General features: G+C 43.8%; 5 protein-coding genes across 14 annotated transcripts in view; all 5 read right to left on the bottom strand.

The window, feature by feature from the left end:
- LOC104804563 (soluble inorganic pyrophosphatase 6, chloroplastic-like) overlaps nucleotides 1-280 on the bottom strand; it is a 2,054-nt gene extending 1,774 nt beyond the window's left edge. Inside the window, exon 1 of the mRNA XM_010528871.1 lies at nucleotides 151-280. Coding sequence (XP_010527173.1) covers nucleotides 151-280 — 130 coding nt within the window. The remainder of the gene's footprint in view (nucleotides 1-150) is intronic.
- A 551-nt stretch (nucleotides 281-831) lies between these two features.
- On the bottom strand, nucleotides 832-3,105 carry LOC104799628 (malate dehydrogenase 2, glyoxysomal-like). The gene is made up of 9 exons (XM_010522258.1): nucleotides 2,920-3,105; nucleotides 2,412-2,627; nucleotides 2,001-2,315; nucleotides 1,784-1,873; nucleotides 1,607-1,690; nucleotides 1,483-1,518; nucleotides 1,316-1,405; nucleotides 1,136-1,230; nucleotides 832-1,036 (listed from the first exon to the last, which is right to left on the bottom strand). The coding sequence occupies exons 1-9, from the start codon at nucleotides 2,995-2,997 to the stop codon at nucleotides 964-966; spliced, it is 1,077 nt and encodes a 358-aa protein (XP_010520560.1). The 5' UTR covers nucleotides 2,998-3,105; the 3' UTR covers nucleotides 832-963.
- Nucleotides 3,106-3,396: 291 nt separating this feature from the next.
- Nucleotides 3,397-7,713, bottom strand: LOC104799580. 9 transcript variants are annotated; one of them, XM_019201015.1, is made up of 4 exons: nucleotides 7,341-7,708; nucleotides 6,475-6,639; nucleotides 4,102-6,128; nucleotides 3,397-3,755 (listed from the first exon to the last, which is right to left on the bottom strand). In XM_019201015.1, exons 3-4 carry the CDS (start codon nucleotides 5,855-5,857, stop codon nucleotides 3,658-3,660), a joined length of 1,854 nt encoding a protein of 617 aa, XP_019056560.1. In that variant the 5' UTR covers nucleotides 5,858-6,128; nucleotides 6,475-6,639; nucleotides 7,341-7,708; the 3' UTR covers nucleotides 3,397-3,657. The 9 variants fall into 9 exon arrangements, with proteins under 9 accessions (XP_019056560.1, XP_019056563.1, XP_019056569.1 ...); XM_019201018.1 differs by having other exon boundaries at nucleotides 6,582-6,639; XM_019201024.1 differs by lacking the exon at nucleotides 6,475-6,639 and having other exon boundaries at nucleotides 3,397-3,953; nucleotides 4,279-6,128; nucleotides 7,341-7,713.
- Nucleotides 7,714-8,481: 768 nt separating this feature from the next.
- On the bottom strand, nucleotides 8,482-11,875 carry LOC104799566 (magnesium transporter MRS2-2). Of its 2 annotated transcripts, none has more exons than XM_010522173.2 (12): nucleotides 11,740-11,875; nucleotides 11,377-11,654; nucleotides 11,231-11,260; nucleotides 10,694-10,847; nucleotides 10,400-10,494; nucleotides 10,231-10,305; nucleotides 9,812-10,039; nucleotides 9,671-9,715; nucleotides 9,447-9,491; nucleotides 9,024-9,053; nucleotides 8,779-8,898; nucleotides 8,482-8,679 (listed from the first exon to the last, which is right to left on the bottom strand). In XM_010522173.2, the coding sequence occupies exons 2-12, from the start codon at nucleotides 11,626-11,628 to the stop codon at nucleotides 8,593-8,595; spliced, it is 1,161 nt and encodes a 386-aa protein (XP_010520475.1). In that variant the 5' UTR covers nucleotides 11,629-11,654; nucleotides 11,740-11,875; the 3' UTR covers nucleotides 8,482-8,592. The 2 variants fall into 2 exon arrangements, with proteins under 2 accessions (XP_010520475.1, XP_010520469.1); XM_010522167.2 differs by having other exon boundaries at nucleotides 10,400-10,521; nucleotides 11,740-11,872.
- Nucleotides 11,876-12,916: 1,041 nt separating this feature from the next.
- The window catches only part of LOC104799559 (beta-D-xylosidase 4), a 3,687-nt gene continuing 362 nt past the window's right edge, over nucleotides 12,917-16,241 (bottom strand). Inside the window, 9 exon segments of the mRNA XM_010522154.2 lie at nucleotides 12,917-13,231; nucleotides 13,234-13,545; nucleotides 13,642-13,863; nucleotides 13,866-14,018; nucleotides 14,690-15,040; nucleotides 15,122-15,219; nucleotides 15,329-15,498; nucleotides 15,618-15,905; nucleotides 16,082-16,241. Coding sequence (XP_010520456.2) covers nucleotides 12,993-13,231; nucleotides 13,234-13,545; nucleotides 13,642-13,863; nucleotides 13,866-14,018; nucleotides 14,690-15,040; nucleotides 15,122-15,219; nucleotides 15,329-15,498; nucleotides 15,618-15,905; nucleotides 16,082-16,241 — 1,993 coding nt within the window. The 3' untranslated portion in view covers nucleotides 12,917-12,992.

Genomic DNA, 16,241 nt, shown 5'->3' with positions numbered 1-16,241 from the left:
TCTCCCCCTCGTGGCCGCCATTGTTGTGGAAGATTGAGCTTTGGCTACGTGAATCGTCTTCTTCCTCTGGAAAGTGGCGGCCTTGCGTCCGTTGGCTGGCTCCTTATTGGTTGAGATGAGTGTCCGGACTGTGGGCCCCACAGATAGGACCTCTCGGATATTCTCCGCTCGCCACGTCAACCTCCACACTCTCATTGGTGGATGCTGTCCACGTCATCACCTCTTTCCTTGAGAACGTCCACCAGAACCATCCCTGCGCAGGAGCAATAAATACGGACATCGCTTCATACAAGCAAATTTCGAGCCTCGAATTTTCTTTCTATGCCATTACATATCTCGGAGCTTTGTGATTAATCGGCGCGAGGGTTTTTTATTTTATTATCTCGTATAGATCATGGGGTTTTATTTTCAAAAGGGTGATTTTGATTTCTGTTCAATCCATGGATCGAAGATTGTTGGTTCGTGTTGGAGCTCTGTTTCTCCTCCTATTTACGGTTTTGCCATCTTCGCTGGCTTTGATTTCGTCTCCTGAGGCCAATCCCCCTAACCCTAAAGCCATCTCTGTAAGTAATTTATCGATTGAAGTGTTTGTTTTTTTTTCTGGGTTTATTTTAGGGCTTTACGCTGATTAATCAAGAGAGAGTTTTGGAAGTTGTCGGAATGGAAAGTTTGATCCTTTATCTTCCTCTTCAGTGGCTGTGATTACTTGTTTTCCATCGTTTATCTTCATGTTTATGCTTGTCAGTTTCCTGAACTCATTGGCTTTCAGATTTCATATGGCTTAGGATTTGAAAGAAGCAATTGTGCTTGTAAATCATGGACAAAGCCCCGTGATTTTTAGTTAGGGTTCATTCATGTTGAAGCTTTAGCACACTGGAAGTTAAAAAGAGTACACAAGCTGGGAATGTAGACAAAGGGGGTATGTATGATCATCTCTCTCTGATTTTTAATTGGTCTTCTCACTCATTTTCTGATGAAATCAATCCCTTTCTGAATGCTTCCGGCCAATTCTGCCTTTGCTTTCTCCAGACCGATCCTGCAGATTTAAGATCAAGAACCTTACATGTCAGAGAACTGATCCTATGATCAAACTGGTTTGTCTGATAACTTCTCGGGTCTGATCAAAAGCTTCTACCTTTCATACTCGTTTAGAGGTCCTAACTGGTAGATCTCCTCTGCTCCTCCACGGCCAATGCGTACTTTGGTTGCGAAGAAAGGCAGCTCTGTGACCTGAGGTGTTGTTACCGAAAACAATCAGAAACGTTAACGTAGAAGAGCTCAGAGCTCGTAGAAGGAAGAAACCGAGATTATGAACCTGCGAAGCTACAAAGGCACACTCCACGACTCCTGCATCTCCCCTTAATCCCCGGAGGCAAGCGTCTGCAAACTTTGCTGCGGCATATGCCTGTTCATTTTCACATGCTATTGATACAATTCCTGAAAAAGGGTGAAGAGGAAGACTAGTGTACAGAGTTTGCTTACCATTGACAGTGTCGCTGATCCAGCCCCGGCTTTTGCCTGCGCATGTGGATCGAACTCAGATACTAGCATCATCAAGAGAGATGAAGGGAGAATTTTTACGTGTCTGAATTGTTGAAAGTTTTACCTCCACGACTTCAGTTCCACCGTTTTGAATACGGTTTGTAAGGTACTCGACTTCTGCAGGTGTGAAGCTGCTAGGAGGTTTGACCTGACAAGATTGAAGAAGCCGTCAAGTTAACAGCTGCTAATGGCACCGAGGAAGGATATGAACAAGCCTTGTGTGTATCTCATGTATATGCACCTGTGATAGAAGGGGCAAAATTGTGACACCGGCATGTCCTCCGACAACTGGTACATCAACTTCTCTGGGATCGAGGCCGAGAACTTCTGCCTGCAGAATCCAGCCAAAAGGGTTACTCAAGAACGCTTAGAAAATGTCAGATCTTGGATAAGTTTTTTGCTGCCAAAACAAAACCACCAAACAGCGGTTTGATGGAGCAAGATTTTCAGAGACATGCCACGAAAGTGTTGGCCCTCGCGACATCGAGTGTAGTAACTCCCAGAAGTTTCTTAGGATCGTAAGTCCCAGCTTTCTTGAAAACCTCAGCCGCAATGGCAACAGTAGAGTTGACTGGATTGCTGATCGGGTTGACAATGGCGTTAGGACAGCACTTGGCCACACCCTCACAGAGTGTCCTGACTATTCCGGCATTGATCTTGAAGAGGTCATCACGGGTCATCCCGGGTTTCCTCGGCACACCGGCCGGTATGATCACAAGGTCCATCCCTGTAAGTGCATCTTCAAGCTGAGGTTGCCCCAAGAATCCACGAACCTTATGACCCCCCAAACAGAGAGACAAAAAAGTTCATCATTTCAAGAATACCCATTTTTGTTTTGTGTATATATATATATGTCTGAATTCTCTTACAACAGCTCCAGTGTCCATGTGACTGATGTCGGCTGTGACACCAGGGGCATTGACAACATCATAGAGATGAAGCACTGAGACAAGAGGGTTCATCTTCAGAAGCATAGACAGTGATTGCCCAATTCCACCTGCAGCTCCCAGAATTGCTACCTTAAACCCAGGATTCCCGCCTTTCGCTCTGCAGTTTGCTCGCCCCAAGACCGAAATTCCTTCTATCTATTGATCGATCATCAAGACATAGGGGTAATTTGATTCACTTTAGTCATAAGAGGGCTTAAAACTTCTCTTATGAACAGAAGACGCCATGGCATTAGTACATCAAAAAAGATGCGGGTTCATGAATGGACAGAAAAATCGAATCTTGATGAGCATGGTAAGCAAGAATCACAAACCCTAGCTAATCAGATCGAGATCTGTATCAGGTTATGTGAAGGCAGCCATTGAAGCAGCAGAGAAGGTAACGTGGGTAAGACGCAAGGGTTCAGATTTCAGAGAGAGGAGAGAGAACCTGAGGAGTGAGAGAAGAAGGTTGAAGATGAGCCGAAATCATAGCAATCCTCTGATTGGTGTTTCCATGGAACTCCATAGTTGCTGTCTGGTGAGGACGAAAAGAGCTTCTGCTGTTCTGAAAGTGTTTCAGTTTGCAAGAGAGGCGTTTGAAGAACTTCTCTCCGTACGGATAATGACGTGTTTTATAAATTATTTTATTTTATTTTTTGTTGGTTATTCATAAAATATATTTTTTGTGTGGAAATAATTTGTTTTCTTTTTTTGAAGCTCTCCTCTCCTCCCTTATCTCTTTATCCTTTATCCTCTGATTCCTTCCTCTGTTTGGCCATTTCTGCTCAGTAGCAAACCAATGGCGTTTCCGTAAATTAGATTGAATATTTTTAATCGAATTAAATCTCGAAAAATCACAATATTCTGTTTCTTTTTTTTTTGGTTAAAATATCTGATAAAAAGCCAATTGACATTACAGGGAAAAAAGACAAGAACCCCACGTTTATTGATTAAGCTTGGACAGTGACCAAGCAAAGCAGAAACACAACCGTTTTCCAAAGATAATAAATAAAAACCGACCGGTTCGAGCCATCGAGGTGATGGTTCAGACCACAACACCAATACCCATACGGGCCATACCAACGGTTCACAATTGGCTAACCAACAAATATACAAGAAAGTGATCAAATCAGACAGAAAACTATACATTACAGAACACGAAGACAGAGGTTCTCACAAAGGTGCTTCAGATTCCATCAATGGAATGTTTCAGGCTGCCACCGAGCAAAGACATGAGCCCACCGCCATGAACTCTCTCCTCCGGAATCATGAAATCGAAGACACCATTGCTACGTCTGCTGTCGTTGCTAGTTTCTCCTTCTTCCCTCGGAGATTTCAAACATGGCGGCACCAGAACCTGCATCGGTATCAGCTTCTGCCTTTTCTCATGCCGTCTCCGTTCATACGACTCCGTGCATTCAGACACGACACTGACTCCCGACAGATGAGAGTGATCCGTCGTTGTCGTGGTCGTGGTAGAAGCCGAGACGAGCCCACGGAAGAGTCCCGGCCCGATCAGACCTGTCTTGTTCATCATCCCTTTCCCTTTCTCCCGAGACATACTGGTATGCGCAGCGCATAACCCGCTGTTCCCCCTCGGAAACTTCTCGCATTTCGAAATCGAAGACACCATTGCTACGTCTGCTGTCGTTGCTAGTTTCTCCTTCTTCCCTCGGAGATTTCAAACATGGCGGCACCAGAACCTGCATCGGTATCAGCTTCTGCCTTTTCTCATGCCGTCTCCGTTCATACGACTCCGTGCATTCAGACACGACACTGACTCCCGACAGATGAGAGTGATCCGTCGTTGTCGTGGTCGTGGTAGAAGCCGAGACGAGCCCACGGAAGAGTCCCGGCCCGATCAGACCTGTCTTGTTCATCATCCCTTTCCCTTTCTCCCGAGACATACTGGTATGCGCAGCGCATAACCCGCTCTTCCCCCTCGCAAACTTCTCGCATTTCACGTCTCCCCACCACGAACAACGTTTCCCGCCACCATGCGCCTTGCAAAAATCCGTGCTACCTTGCGCACTCTTCCCACACCCCTCGGATCTGCATCGTTTCCCGCCCCCGTGCTTCACACAACAGTCTGTCCGACCACGGGCACTCTTCGTACAACCTGGTATTACGCATCGTTTCCCGCCCCCGTGCGCAACACAGAAGTTTGTTCCTCCATGGACGCTTTTCGGGCAAATCCCTCCTCCGTCAAAGAGACATCGTTTCCCGCCACCGTGCGCTTTGCACAGAGGTGTGCTCCCTTCTGCTCCCTTGTCACAACCCACGAATATACAACGCTTCCCGCCCCCATGGGCTTTGCAGAAGTTTGTACTTCCTTGAGCACCCTTTGTGCATTCCGGAAATTGGCAACGTCTTCCGCCTCCATGGGAGATACAGAGACCGGCATGCCCCTCCGCACTACGTGTACATCCTTCGATTTTACACCTCTTGCCACCGCCATGTTTTATGCAAAGCCCCGACTTTCCCCGAGCAGCCTTGGAGCATCCCCCGGGGAACCGGCACCTTCTTCCTCCGCCATGGGCTATGCAGAAATCCGTCTTTCCTTCCGCGCTCTTTGTGCATCCCAAGTGTTGGCATCTCCTTCCTCCTCCATGAGCTTTGCAGAAGGTGGTTTTACTCTCGGCGCCTTTGTTGCAGCCTGGTCTTTGGCATCTCTGTCCTCCTCCATGGCCAATACATAGACCAGATGCTCCTCGAGCTCCTTTCGTACATCCAAAGAATCTGCACTTCTTCGAGTTGCTCGCTCTGTGTTGCAAAGGGACAGCTGCCGTCCTGTCAGAGCTAGCTCCTACAGAGAACTCGGTGTGAGATGACGGCTCGAGGCTCAACTGTGAATAATAAGAACGTTCATCGGTTCCAAACTGCACAAATTCTTGGATCCCTGACAGGTTACTGCCATTGCCTGTCCTCGAAGCCGATAGAAGTGAGGGCATATATCCACCAGATCTCTTTGCCGAGGAAGAACCTTCATCAACAACAGGAATCACTCGACCGCCACTGTCTGCAGCAACTTGATTTAGAAGGGAAGCAGCAGTCTCTGTGTATGCAGACAATGAACAATCAAGTCCACTGAAAGTGTCCATGCTCTCAGCTGGAGGTCCAAGCTGAAGAATAGAATTACCTTCAGGACTGAATCCAGAAGCTGGACCTTTATTTGTATCAACTCCGACATGATAATAATAAGCAGTGGGCGTTGGACCCAAACCAAGGACCAGCCGACAAACATCATCAGGACAATTAGGAACATCGGTTCTTGAGGTGCTGCTCCCGGAGCATTTCAGGCTGAGAGCTGTATCACCAAAACTGTCGTGCTTAATGAGAAAGCCAGTAGCCTGAGAACGATGGATTAGGCTCTCGTTCAAATCCATATGAACATGTAGGGATGTAGTGGAAAGAAGAATGCCCGGACGAACAGAATGACAATCAGTACATGACAGAACTCGGCATAAGCATCAGGACCGAATTGATAAACAAGGAGCTTCCACCACTGACAAATCCCGAAGTATCTGATCTATCCATCTTCAAGATGAAACCCAAAAGTAGGAAGTTTTCACTGTTGTAACATAGGCCGGTAGAGAATCTTAAGCGGTGTCTCTGTTGGAGTCCATAGAGCTAAACAGCTAGAAATGAACACAGAACCTGGCAAAGGCAAGACATCATACAATCAGGAAAGCGAAAACTTATGTGGAAAGACAAAACCCTATGGAGACATAAAGTCTCAACATGTAAGAAGACTGCAACTGAGAAAGCGGCCATGAACTTATATAGATGCCATGTATCCAGTTTTTAGAATCAGAAAACCGACACAAGGAATATCTCACAAACCTGACAAGTTTATCTGCTGATACAAATTGAAATTACAGTGAAACGCAATCATATTTCTATGATTTATAACCACAAAACAAAACAAAACCAGCTTCAAGGATCTTTGCGATCCAAAGCCTTTCAATCAGCAAAGTTAGGTAACAAAAAAAAAAAACTCAACTTGAACACACAGAAGAGCAAAAGGATCGAAAAGCTGCAGATCTGTTTTATCCGCGGATTTCAAAAATCAAACAAACACATCAATCCCAGGTTTCCCAGCTTCAAGACCTTTCCATTCATTGCTTCTCAGACATCACAGAATTTGTCTCTTTCCACAACAAGAAGTCTGCAAATCGATTAGTAAAACATGGTAAAAGAACCAGCAGTACAAGTTAACCAACCACGAACCACTGTGTCGGTAACGAAACAGAAAGCCAAGGCCTTTTCTACTTCCCAGCTTTCGGGGAGAAGAGATCGAAGCTAGAACCAAACGAAAGAATCTTCAAACTTCATCACAGAACATCAACAGATCACATGAAAGAAAATGAAAACATGCACATAAGCATATGAAGGAAGCAGTCTATACACCACATAATCGCTCGAAATCTGATGAATAAATATAATCCAAAATCAACCGCAGAGACAAACAAACAAAACCCAGAAGAAGAAAAAAACACAAATCAGTAGAAGACAAAGTAAAAGAAAAAAGCACAAAAATATCTGGACAAATTAAAAGATGTGAGCACTACTCCGAAAGCAGAGATATCATTTCACGCATTATGAACCATAGAGTTTGCGGCAAAGAGAGAGAAAACAGCAGAAATTTTACGGCAGTAAAAAAAGGAAAGGAAAGGAAACAAGGAAGCAAGCAAGGGAAACCAGAATCAAGTCGAAAACACGACCACAGAAAACGAAGAAACAAGCAGATTCTCACAGTGGAAGAACAAAAACCACCATTGATGCTAAAAAAGAGCATTTACGATTCGATCAGTGGCAAAAGACAGAAGTACGGGGAGTGAGAGCAGAATCTAGGGTAGAATTCAGGACCTGGTGGATCTGAGACAAGATTCGTTAGCCAAAATTCTCGGAAGACGAAATCTCCTCGGCTTCAAATCGAGGAAGAAACAAAAGAAAAGGAAACAAAACAGGTGTCGCAGAGAGAGAGGTTTTTCTCGTTAACAGGGAGTCACTGAGGAGTAAATTACCTAATATACCCTTAGGTTCTGCGAGGGAAACGCCTCTGATTGGGGAAACCGCGGTCTATTTTGGGAAATCTGCATTGCTTTTTGTACGAGAACGACAGCGTTTAGTAAAAGGTCTGTTTTGCCCCTCGCTGTCATACCGAGTGGTAGTGATGCTGCGACGGGCCATCTCTGGAAGCTTACGTAATGAGGGGACAATAACCGACTACCGTCTCAACCGGTCAGAGCCTCGATTATCCACGTAAGTAATTATTTCTTATTTTTAATTTATTTGACTTTTTTTCCACCCGAACATCAGTTATAATTATTAATAGGCATATTTTAGAAGCATATTTATTTCAAGTCTCCAACTCACGGTTTTCTTAGTTCAGAATCTAATAATAGAAGCAAAGAATATGTGCGGCATGTGATGTCATTTGTTATAATGGACGTACAACTATTATCCGTTCATCATAATATGCATTTGTAATATACGTTTTTTAATAATTGTTATATGCTCCATTTGGATTATTTTCCAGTACAAAGAGTTGTTAAAACCGTGAAATTTGCTGAACTTTATTCTGTAAGCTATTATATATATAAATTGGGGGAGAGTGGACAATTTGATAATTTAGGAACGTTATATAACGAAATATGAAATTTTGTCGTGGCGTGATGAAAATGTCACGGCACGCGCCCCCAGTGATTATTATTTTAGAAAAATAAACGAATAAAAAAATAGGAGAAGGATTTTTCTGGTGGTCGAAGGGACAAATCCCCACAACGTCAGCCAATGAGGTTGCTCGCCTAGTGGAAGAAGAAAGAGGAATCTTGGCTCATTAAATTAATCAATTAATTAAACCAAAAAAAATACACATCTTCTATAAAAAAACCAAAAAAATAATCTCACCCTTTTTAAAAAAAAATATAGTGTGGCCTCAACTCTCCACGCCAACTGCTGACGTCCACAATATTTATTTAAATGCGTGTGTATATATATATATACATAATCATATGAAAATGAAGTTTGATTGCAAGGGGGATCGATGGTGTAAACTAAGCTGTGTTTTACAATTACCAATTCAAATGAGCATGAAACAGCAAAGGATAATGGATCATCAAGGTCCGACAAGGCCCTTGTAACGAGCGTAGGACATTATAATCACGAAAAGAATGGCGCAAAATGATCCGGTCAAGCTGACAACCTGCGATGAAAACATTGACCAAGTTACTCATCAATGGCATCTTCTTCCTTTTTTTTTCTTTTGGTTCACCAAGAATCTAGTTAAAGATTTGGTCCGTACCCATTTGAAGATGTGACCATGGTTGTTGTTCCAGGTGTAAGGGATGTTCATCCCGAAAATCCCAGCCACCAGAGCGTATATGGACAAAGAGACAGTTCCAGAACTCAACACTAGCTCTAACTGCACCAGTTCGAGATCCAGACAGACATTGATGAGATGGTATCCAAAACTTAAATCAAAATACGAGTTTTAGGGTACTTGAAGGAAACATCTTTGAAACTAGAAAGAAGGATGAACCACTTCACCTGAATGAGCTGATTACGATGATTGTCCAGCTGCAGAAAAAAGAAAATCAAATCGATTAAGTGTTAGAGTCCCACATCGGCCATGGGTATCCTCCCCTAACAAGGTGGATTTTGGGGTGAGTTCTATCCCTCCAGACCAATCTTCGGACATATGGACGGTCACCCGCCAGAGGCCGGGTAGTGCCATGGTCAGTGCTATCTAAAAGGGCTCTATTTTTAGAGTCTCACGTCGACCATGTGTGGGGACAATTGAGTCTTTATAAGGCTATGGACACTCTCTTCCAACAAGCTAAGTTTTGGGATAAGTTCTACCTAAGATTTAATTGAGCCTGTTATAGGTGGGTTCTATCACAAACTTAAGCTAGGGCTAATCTATGCAAGATTGCATTTATTATGATTTAACTCCTGGAATTTGGGAAGTACCTGGATGTTAATGTAATCCTCTGTGTCATCAATATACTCCCGTAGCTGCAGCGAGAGAATTTTGAACATAGTCGAGATTGTGATGAAAAAACAGGACCATTGTGTAAACAACAACTGTTTAACAGATTCAGGCGCAGATCAAAAGATTTCTAATGGCTGATTCATGTCAAGTATGTTTAATACCATAGCAAGAACAGCGGGGAAAAAAAAAACAAGAAGAATACCGTGGTTAATTTGTTCAACGTGCTGTCAATTTGCATGAAGTAAGCCTGGAAAAAAAAATATACGATACCCGTTTAGATTTCACGTTAGCTGTGTACCACACCCACCAGATGGGAAAAAAATAAGGGTTATGATGAAACAACCTCGAGCAACATTTCAAGTTCTTCGACATCATTCTCATCCATACGAGCAGTTGCTAAACTCGCTCTACTTGCTCTGGAAATCTTCGAACCTATTGTTGGGGAGGCAGGATACCAATTGGCTCCACCAGAACCACTGACCGGTGAAGAAGCAGCAGCTAGCTTTCTTGAAAGGTAAAGATCTGCCATATCATCATCATCATCCAGCAATTGCTCGAGCTCATCTCTTACCTGCAAAAAAGGGTAAGTAGTCAGCTTACTTGTCCAAGCCATATTTAGCTCGAAACCTTGCCAAATCATAATTTTCTACTCTTGATTTTGATGATTTGTTAAACGCATCTCTCTCTTCGTGAGTTTCACTTAAAAATGATGCACAAAAGAAGGTGCATGCCTTAGAAAAGATACCACCTCAACCTCCTCACCTTTTGAACACGAGCTGTCAACCGAGTCATTGCACTCTTGAGTTTACGAACCCTATCCAAGTTGCGGCTACTTATCTACAAGATGTGACATGTTGATCATAGACTAAAAAATGAAAATTCAGCTAAAAAATGGATCAGTAAATAAAACAAATCAACAAGAGTTACCTACCTTGGAAGTAAGCTCATCCAAAGCCGGATAAGCAGCAGTCTCTAGTTCCGTCGTCCTTGCAGCTAGGAAACTACAAATGGCTTCCAAAGCCACCTCTAGTGCCCGGAATTCAAATGGAGATTCTAAGTTGCAACACGCAATACGCATGCACTTCAGATACCAAAATTCAAGCAAGCAGCCAAGATTCTTATGCGTTTCTTATATAAAATACTTACATGACGTAAACATAAAAAAGGACAGGAAATTTTCGGGATTTGGTTGAATACTTAAATTGCAAAAGACTCAGGGGCATACCGTCTTCTTCACCAGCATCAACATCATTTTGTGCGGCCAAGCCCTCTTTCCCATCTTCCTGAACATGGCCTGCCTCATTCCCAGCTGGCAACCGCCTTTGAAGCTCCTCCACAACAGGAATAACGTTTTCATCTGATGGATCCCGTAACAAAACCTAATAGCAGGTTGAGTCAACAGCAAACTTCAGAGAATCAATACACAGACAATACAAACTAACCCCCAAGCCATCACTTCGAGGAGAAGAAAACGCTCAGGAATCACAGAAAATACAGATCTTCATGATGCAATCTTACTCTATAGAAAGCCGTGTCACATTCTCAAAACAATTCAAGTGCCCTTCCACTAATTTGAACCCTGCAAAGATTATGAGCTTCTATACACTAGCATTCTAATTAAAACCCCTCACTACCCAGAAATTTACCCAAACAATGAAATTAGAATCAACTATGCATCCTGTGAAATAGAAGATAATTTGCTGAAGAAAACGTGCCAACGAGAAGAAAAAACAAACCCAAGAAAAAGAGAGAGTAAACTAACCTCTTCAGTAGTGATAATTGCCTTGATATGCTGTCGGAAAGAAAAACACCACAAACACAAACATGAAACCAAACATAAATTCAACTCACTGGAAACCCAGAAACCACCTACGGCAGGGGAAAACGGCGAGAAACGACAAAACCTACCTCTAAATTCAACACAATGGCTCTCTCTCGGCCGAGAATAGTAGAAGGGTAAGAAAGATTCGGGTCGAGGATCCGGAGATCGCGCGCGTGGATATGGACGCGGTGCATGATCGCGTACTTGTCGGCGTCGAGCACCGTGCTCTGCCCCATAGCGTCTATGAGGACCCAACTCCGCGACGATTGCGGCGCCTTCTTCTTCACCGCGACAACCGCCGCCGGGTCCGCCGGGACCACGTGCGCGTCACGCGCCATGCCTGAATTTCAGCGCCACGCTCCGCCTGAAATTCAGAATTCAGCGATACATATGGGGGGGAAGCAAACACACCAAAAAGCACCCAATTGGATTGGAGAATGGAGTTACACCTTTTTCCTCAAGTGCATGCGAATTCGACGGAGTAAAAGAAACCGTGATGGATTAAGAAAAGTGGGTTCTCGTCCTATCTGCTTTTCTTTCATTAAAAGTGTTTCTTTCCACGAAAATCTTCGTTCGAGCTTTAGGTATGTGTGTCGAAGAGATTTTACAGCAAGAACGGCGTCAACGTGACTGCTGCTAATCAGGGGAGGTGAAATTATGTTTCGAGTCAGACCGGATCTAACACGTACCGAACCAGATGTTTGATAAACCGGTTTGGTTGATTAATGACCTATTGCGACCGGTTCAGCCGATAATAATTCGACAAATCAATTAAAAAAACAAACTTTCTGGAATTAAACAAATCTAAAACCAGAATCAACAACGAAGAAAAGTTGATAAAACCCAAAAAACGGTTTTTTGGTTTCACCAAAAGAACCGAACTAAACCGAAAATACAACCAAAAGGTATATCTGTTTTGTTTTTGGCCAGATACTTACAAAAAAAATGTATGATATAATATTATATAATTTAATAACCTATAACCAAAAGGTATATCTGTGTGTTTTTTTATGTGGAAACAGGTATATATTTAATATAATCTGATTGCGTTAGCGACAAGATGTTCGGTACAACCACCCATATATTTAAACCGAGAATACAAATGTCCTAGGAAAAATCCCACCAAAACACAACAACTCGACAAAATGTATCATATTCGGCATGAATTGGCCGTTAAATCTTTGATAATTTGGCTTTTAAATCTGCATTGTCACCTTTTTGTCTATCAGTTTTGTTTAAAAAATTCCACTTACACAAGTACGTATATATAAATAACATGTACATGTATTTACATATGTGTGTGTATATATATATATGTACGTGTGTATATAAATACTCATACATGCATACATATACACACATACATATAAGTGTATATATATATATATGTTACTATGTATGTACGTATGAATATATGAAAATATATATGTAATTGATGATGTGAATTGTGATCATTTAAAACAATATGTTTACATGGCATTTTGATTATATAGGCTCAGTAGCCACGTCGTCAACAGTTCACATCAAATTCAACCTTGTAACATTTGTCTACTGATTTGAAAGAAAATTATTAAGTTGATCAATTTTTTTAAGATTAGTTATATATAAAAAAAAAAAAAGAGGAAATTTAAAATTCCAAAACCATTATTAACTGAGAAAAACACATAGAAATGAACAACGGATTGAGTTTGCCGCCTTCTGTTCAAACCCTAATTTTCAAAGAATGTTTCAAATTCCCAACACGAAGAACATGATCCCCCAAAACAATCTTCCTCTTCCCGGCCTCATCGACCACACTCAGATCCTTACACACCTCCACCCTAAACCTAACCACAGCCTCCTCCCCCTTCCCCAATCGAACCTTCTCGAACCCTAACAGATGCTTCCTCGGCGACCCCTTTACCGCCGACGGCGGCGGCGTTGAACATCGAACGCCCCCGAACAGGTGGCGTTTGCGTCTGCGTTTGTGTTTGCGCAGTGGGGTCCGACGGCGTCCAGCGTTTGGCAATCGGCCGAGGAAACGCAGGAGTGGGTAGGGGGGAGAGGGAGAGAGACGAGCCGTGGGGCCTCGACCAGTTGGTGAATGAAATTGGTGAAGCTGAGTCCGTCTCCGAAGGCGTAAACGGTCTCGCCCGAGTAGAACCGGTAGGTCCGACCCGGATACCCGTTTGCCCCGTCGGGTCTCATGTTCATGTTGTTCATCGGCACCTTGTCCACGTAGGATTGTGGATACCACGTCATCGGTAGTCTTCCACCTGCAAATTCATGCCCCCAAAACATTATAACCGGACCATCGAAATCAATCGTCATTGTTGTACGGACCGGTTCGAACCGGGAGAAGAACCGCTTACTAGGATTATAACGGCCGAAGATGACGTCAGCGATGGCGGCACCACCGGCTTCGCCAGGGTAACCGACCCACATAATGCTAGTGATCTTGCCGTCGTTCTTGGCGAACGTGACGTCGAAACCACCACCAGACATAATGACGAGAATGACAGGTCCTCTAGCGGCTTTAGCCACTTGGGTCACCAGCTCTTGCTGTTGTCCGGGGAGGTTCAGGTCGACTCGGCCTCGATGGACTGGTCCGCCCCCATTACCAGGACCGTTGCGTCAGCGGCTGGCGCCCGCGCGGCCGCACACGCCACGTCGGAGCAACCCGGGAAATATGTTGTCGAGACAGTGGCTGCTAACCCTTGTAGAGGAGTTATGTACTTGCATGGCGTACCTAAAAAATAAAAAATAATAATTTTGATTTAACCTTAAGACTTCAGAGAGTGTTGAACCAGATGAAAGATGATATATATCGTGAACAGGAATTACTTTATTATTCCGGTTCGATAATTTCGATTTTAAAAAATTTATAATCATTCGTTTTATATATAGAATTTGATTCACGAATTTAATTCACTTTTCGGTTTTCATTGCAAATATTAATTTTTAAAAAAAAATCGATTTTTGGGTTTTTTTTTTTTGGTAACCGGGTTTCCTGAGCCGAGGCCCAGACTAATCCCGGGGCCGGGAGCCAGCCACGTGATTTGAATTATGCGCTCTCTCCCCATCCTGGGGTTCGAACTTGGGGTGGGACAGACGCTTTGCGCCCCCGTTTCACCGGTTGAACTACCCAGGATGGGTTTTTATTTGGTGTCGAGGTGGGTTCGAACTCGGGTAAGGGGACTTTGTCCCTCTCACCTTACCATCCTACCACCCCACGCTGAAATTTTTTTTAGTTGCATTCAAGTTCTATTTTTTTATAAAAAAAAAACCGTAACAATTCATTTTTATATCGAATTTGGTTTGATTAAGTTTAACCGTTATTTGATTAGAATCGGTTCGGTTATTCGGTTTTTAACCAACTAAGCCAAATGAATTTGGAACGGTGTGGGAAAAAAAGATAACCTTCGTAGTTTCCGATCATGGTCTTGGTGACGTTAGCGTTCGGACCAATCACGGCAAGCGTTTTCATCGCAGAGGGAGGTAGCGGCAGCGATCCGGCAGCGTTCTTGAGGAGGACAATGCCTTGTCTGGCGGCTTCCACGGCAAGCTCTTGGTGCTCAGCCGTGCAGACATCCTTGGGACCGAGCTGTCCGAACATCTGTTTCTTCGGGTCGCCGTCAAAGAACCCGAGACGCATCAGAGTCGCGAAATTGTTCGTGATGGCTCGATTAATCGGCGCCTCATCGATCAGCCTCGCCTTAACCGCGTTCTCTGTATGCTGACCCAGGAACGAGCCGCAGTCCAGATCCAGACCTTGAGTGCAGAGACCATAAATATTGGTTAGCGGATTTCTCCGGTTTTGGTAAACCATTGTACCGGACTTCAGTGTTTTACCTGCCAATATAGATACGGCTGCAGCTTCTTCGGGAGGCTTGGTATAATGCTGATTATTGTACAAGACTTCTACTGAATCACAATCCGAGACAATGTACCTATAATCAGAAGAAATCAATTCATCACAACCTCGACAGATAAACCAGAATCGGATTTCGATAAGATTCCGACGATGAAAACGGTATCCGAGACCGTATCTATACGTACCCGTTTAATTTCCACTGGCCACGGACAACTCCGGAGAGCAAATCCGGGTCGGCGCATGTGGGTTTACCGTTAACTTGGTTATAAGAACACATGACGCTTGCCACGTTCCCATCAATCACGCAGCTCTTGAACGGTGGTTGGAACGTATCATCCAAATCTTGTTGGCTCACCTAAACCAAAGTACATTAAAAGTTTAAAACTTTTGCCAAACCCATAACCCATTTAGACTAAAACAAGAACGTACGTAGTAAAAAAAAAAAAACCACATTCCATAAAAGCATTTATTTACCACGGCGTTGAAAGTGAAACGGTGGAATCCATTCCAGTTATCCAAATCGTAAGCTGTGTAATGTTTGCAGCAAGCTGCGACCTTGAGGCGGTTAGGGTCGCCGCCTTCTGTCTCCTGGAGACCTTTGACGTAAGCAACGCCGAATTTGCTCGAAAGCAACGGGTCCTCGCCCGGAGTCTCCTGCCCTCTTCCCCATCTCGGGTCGCGGAAAATGTTCACGTTGGGCGACCAGAACGTTAGCCCGGCCAACCCCACGTTGTACATTGCCCTTGCCTCCGTCGAGACAGCCTGCACATTATTTAGGGTAGATATGGTAAAAAACTTACAAGAGAAAAAGGTTGTCGTTGTGTTTACTTGTACTCTAAGAAATTAAAAAGATTGTGTCTGTCATTTACGCATTGTCCAAAAAGAGAAACAAAACAGCAAAATGTCAAAAGAACTGGGATGGGGTTTGGTCCTTTTACCTTGCCGATGGCCTGAAACAGAGACACATTGAACGAAGCAGCGGTCAGTATGACCTGAGGGAAGCTCGTGGCTCCGGGGACTTGGCCGGAGAATCGCGTCCCGGGTCCCACGTACGAGACGCCGTGAAGAGCCTCCGACCACCACTCGTAGGCGGGAATG

The sequence above is a fragment of the Tarenaya hassleriana genome, unplaced genomic scaffold (genome assembly GCF_000463585.1).
Source record: "Tarenaya hassleriana unplaced genomic scaffold, ASM46358v1 Cleome10, whole genome shotgun sequence".
In the NCBI taxonomy this organism is placed as follows: domain Eukaryota; kingdom Viridiplantae; phylum Streptophyta; class Magnoliopsida; order Brassicales; family Cleomaceae; genus Tarenaya; species Tarenaya hassleriana.
The sequence above is the reverse complement of the archived record's forward strand: the minus strand, read 5'-3'. Positions and strand labels throughout refer to the sequence as shown.

Bases quoted from the DNA above. Each gene is read 5' to 3' on its own strand.
- LOC104799628 (XM_010522258.1), bottom strand. From the start codon at position 2,997: ATGGAGTTCCATGGAAACACCAATCAGAGGATTGCTATGATTTCGGCT. The intron at 1,406-1,482 runs GTAAGCAAACTC...GAAAATGAACAG, and splicing joins GATCAGCGACACTGTCAATG to GCATATGCCGCAGCAAAGTT. The intron at 1,037-1,135 runs GTAGAAGCTTTT...TTAAATCTGCAG, and splicing joins CCTCTAAACGAGTATGAAAG to GATCGGTCTGGAGAAAGCAA.
- LOC104799580 (XM_019201024.1), bottom strand. From the start codon at position 5,857: ATGGATTTGAACGAGAGCCTAATCCATCGTTCTCAGGCTACTGGCTTT. The intron at 3,954-4,278 runs CGACGGATCACT...GGCTCGTCTCGG, and splicing joins TTCTACCACGACCACGACAA to CTTCTACCACGACCACGACA.
- LOC104799566 (XM_010522167.2), bottom strand. From the start codon at position 11,628: ATGGCGCGTGACGCGCACGTGGTCCCGGCGGACCCGGCGGCGGTTGTC. The intron at 11,261-11,376 runs GTAGGTTTTGTC...TCTTTCCGACAG, and splicing joins CCATTGTGTTGAATTTAGAG to CATATCAAGGCAATTATCAC. The intron at 8,680-8,778 runs GTACGGACCAAA...TTTTCATCGCAG, and splicing joins ATGGTCACATCTTCAAATGG to GTTGTCAGCTTGACCGGATC.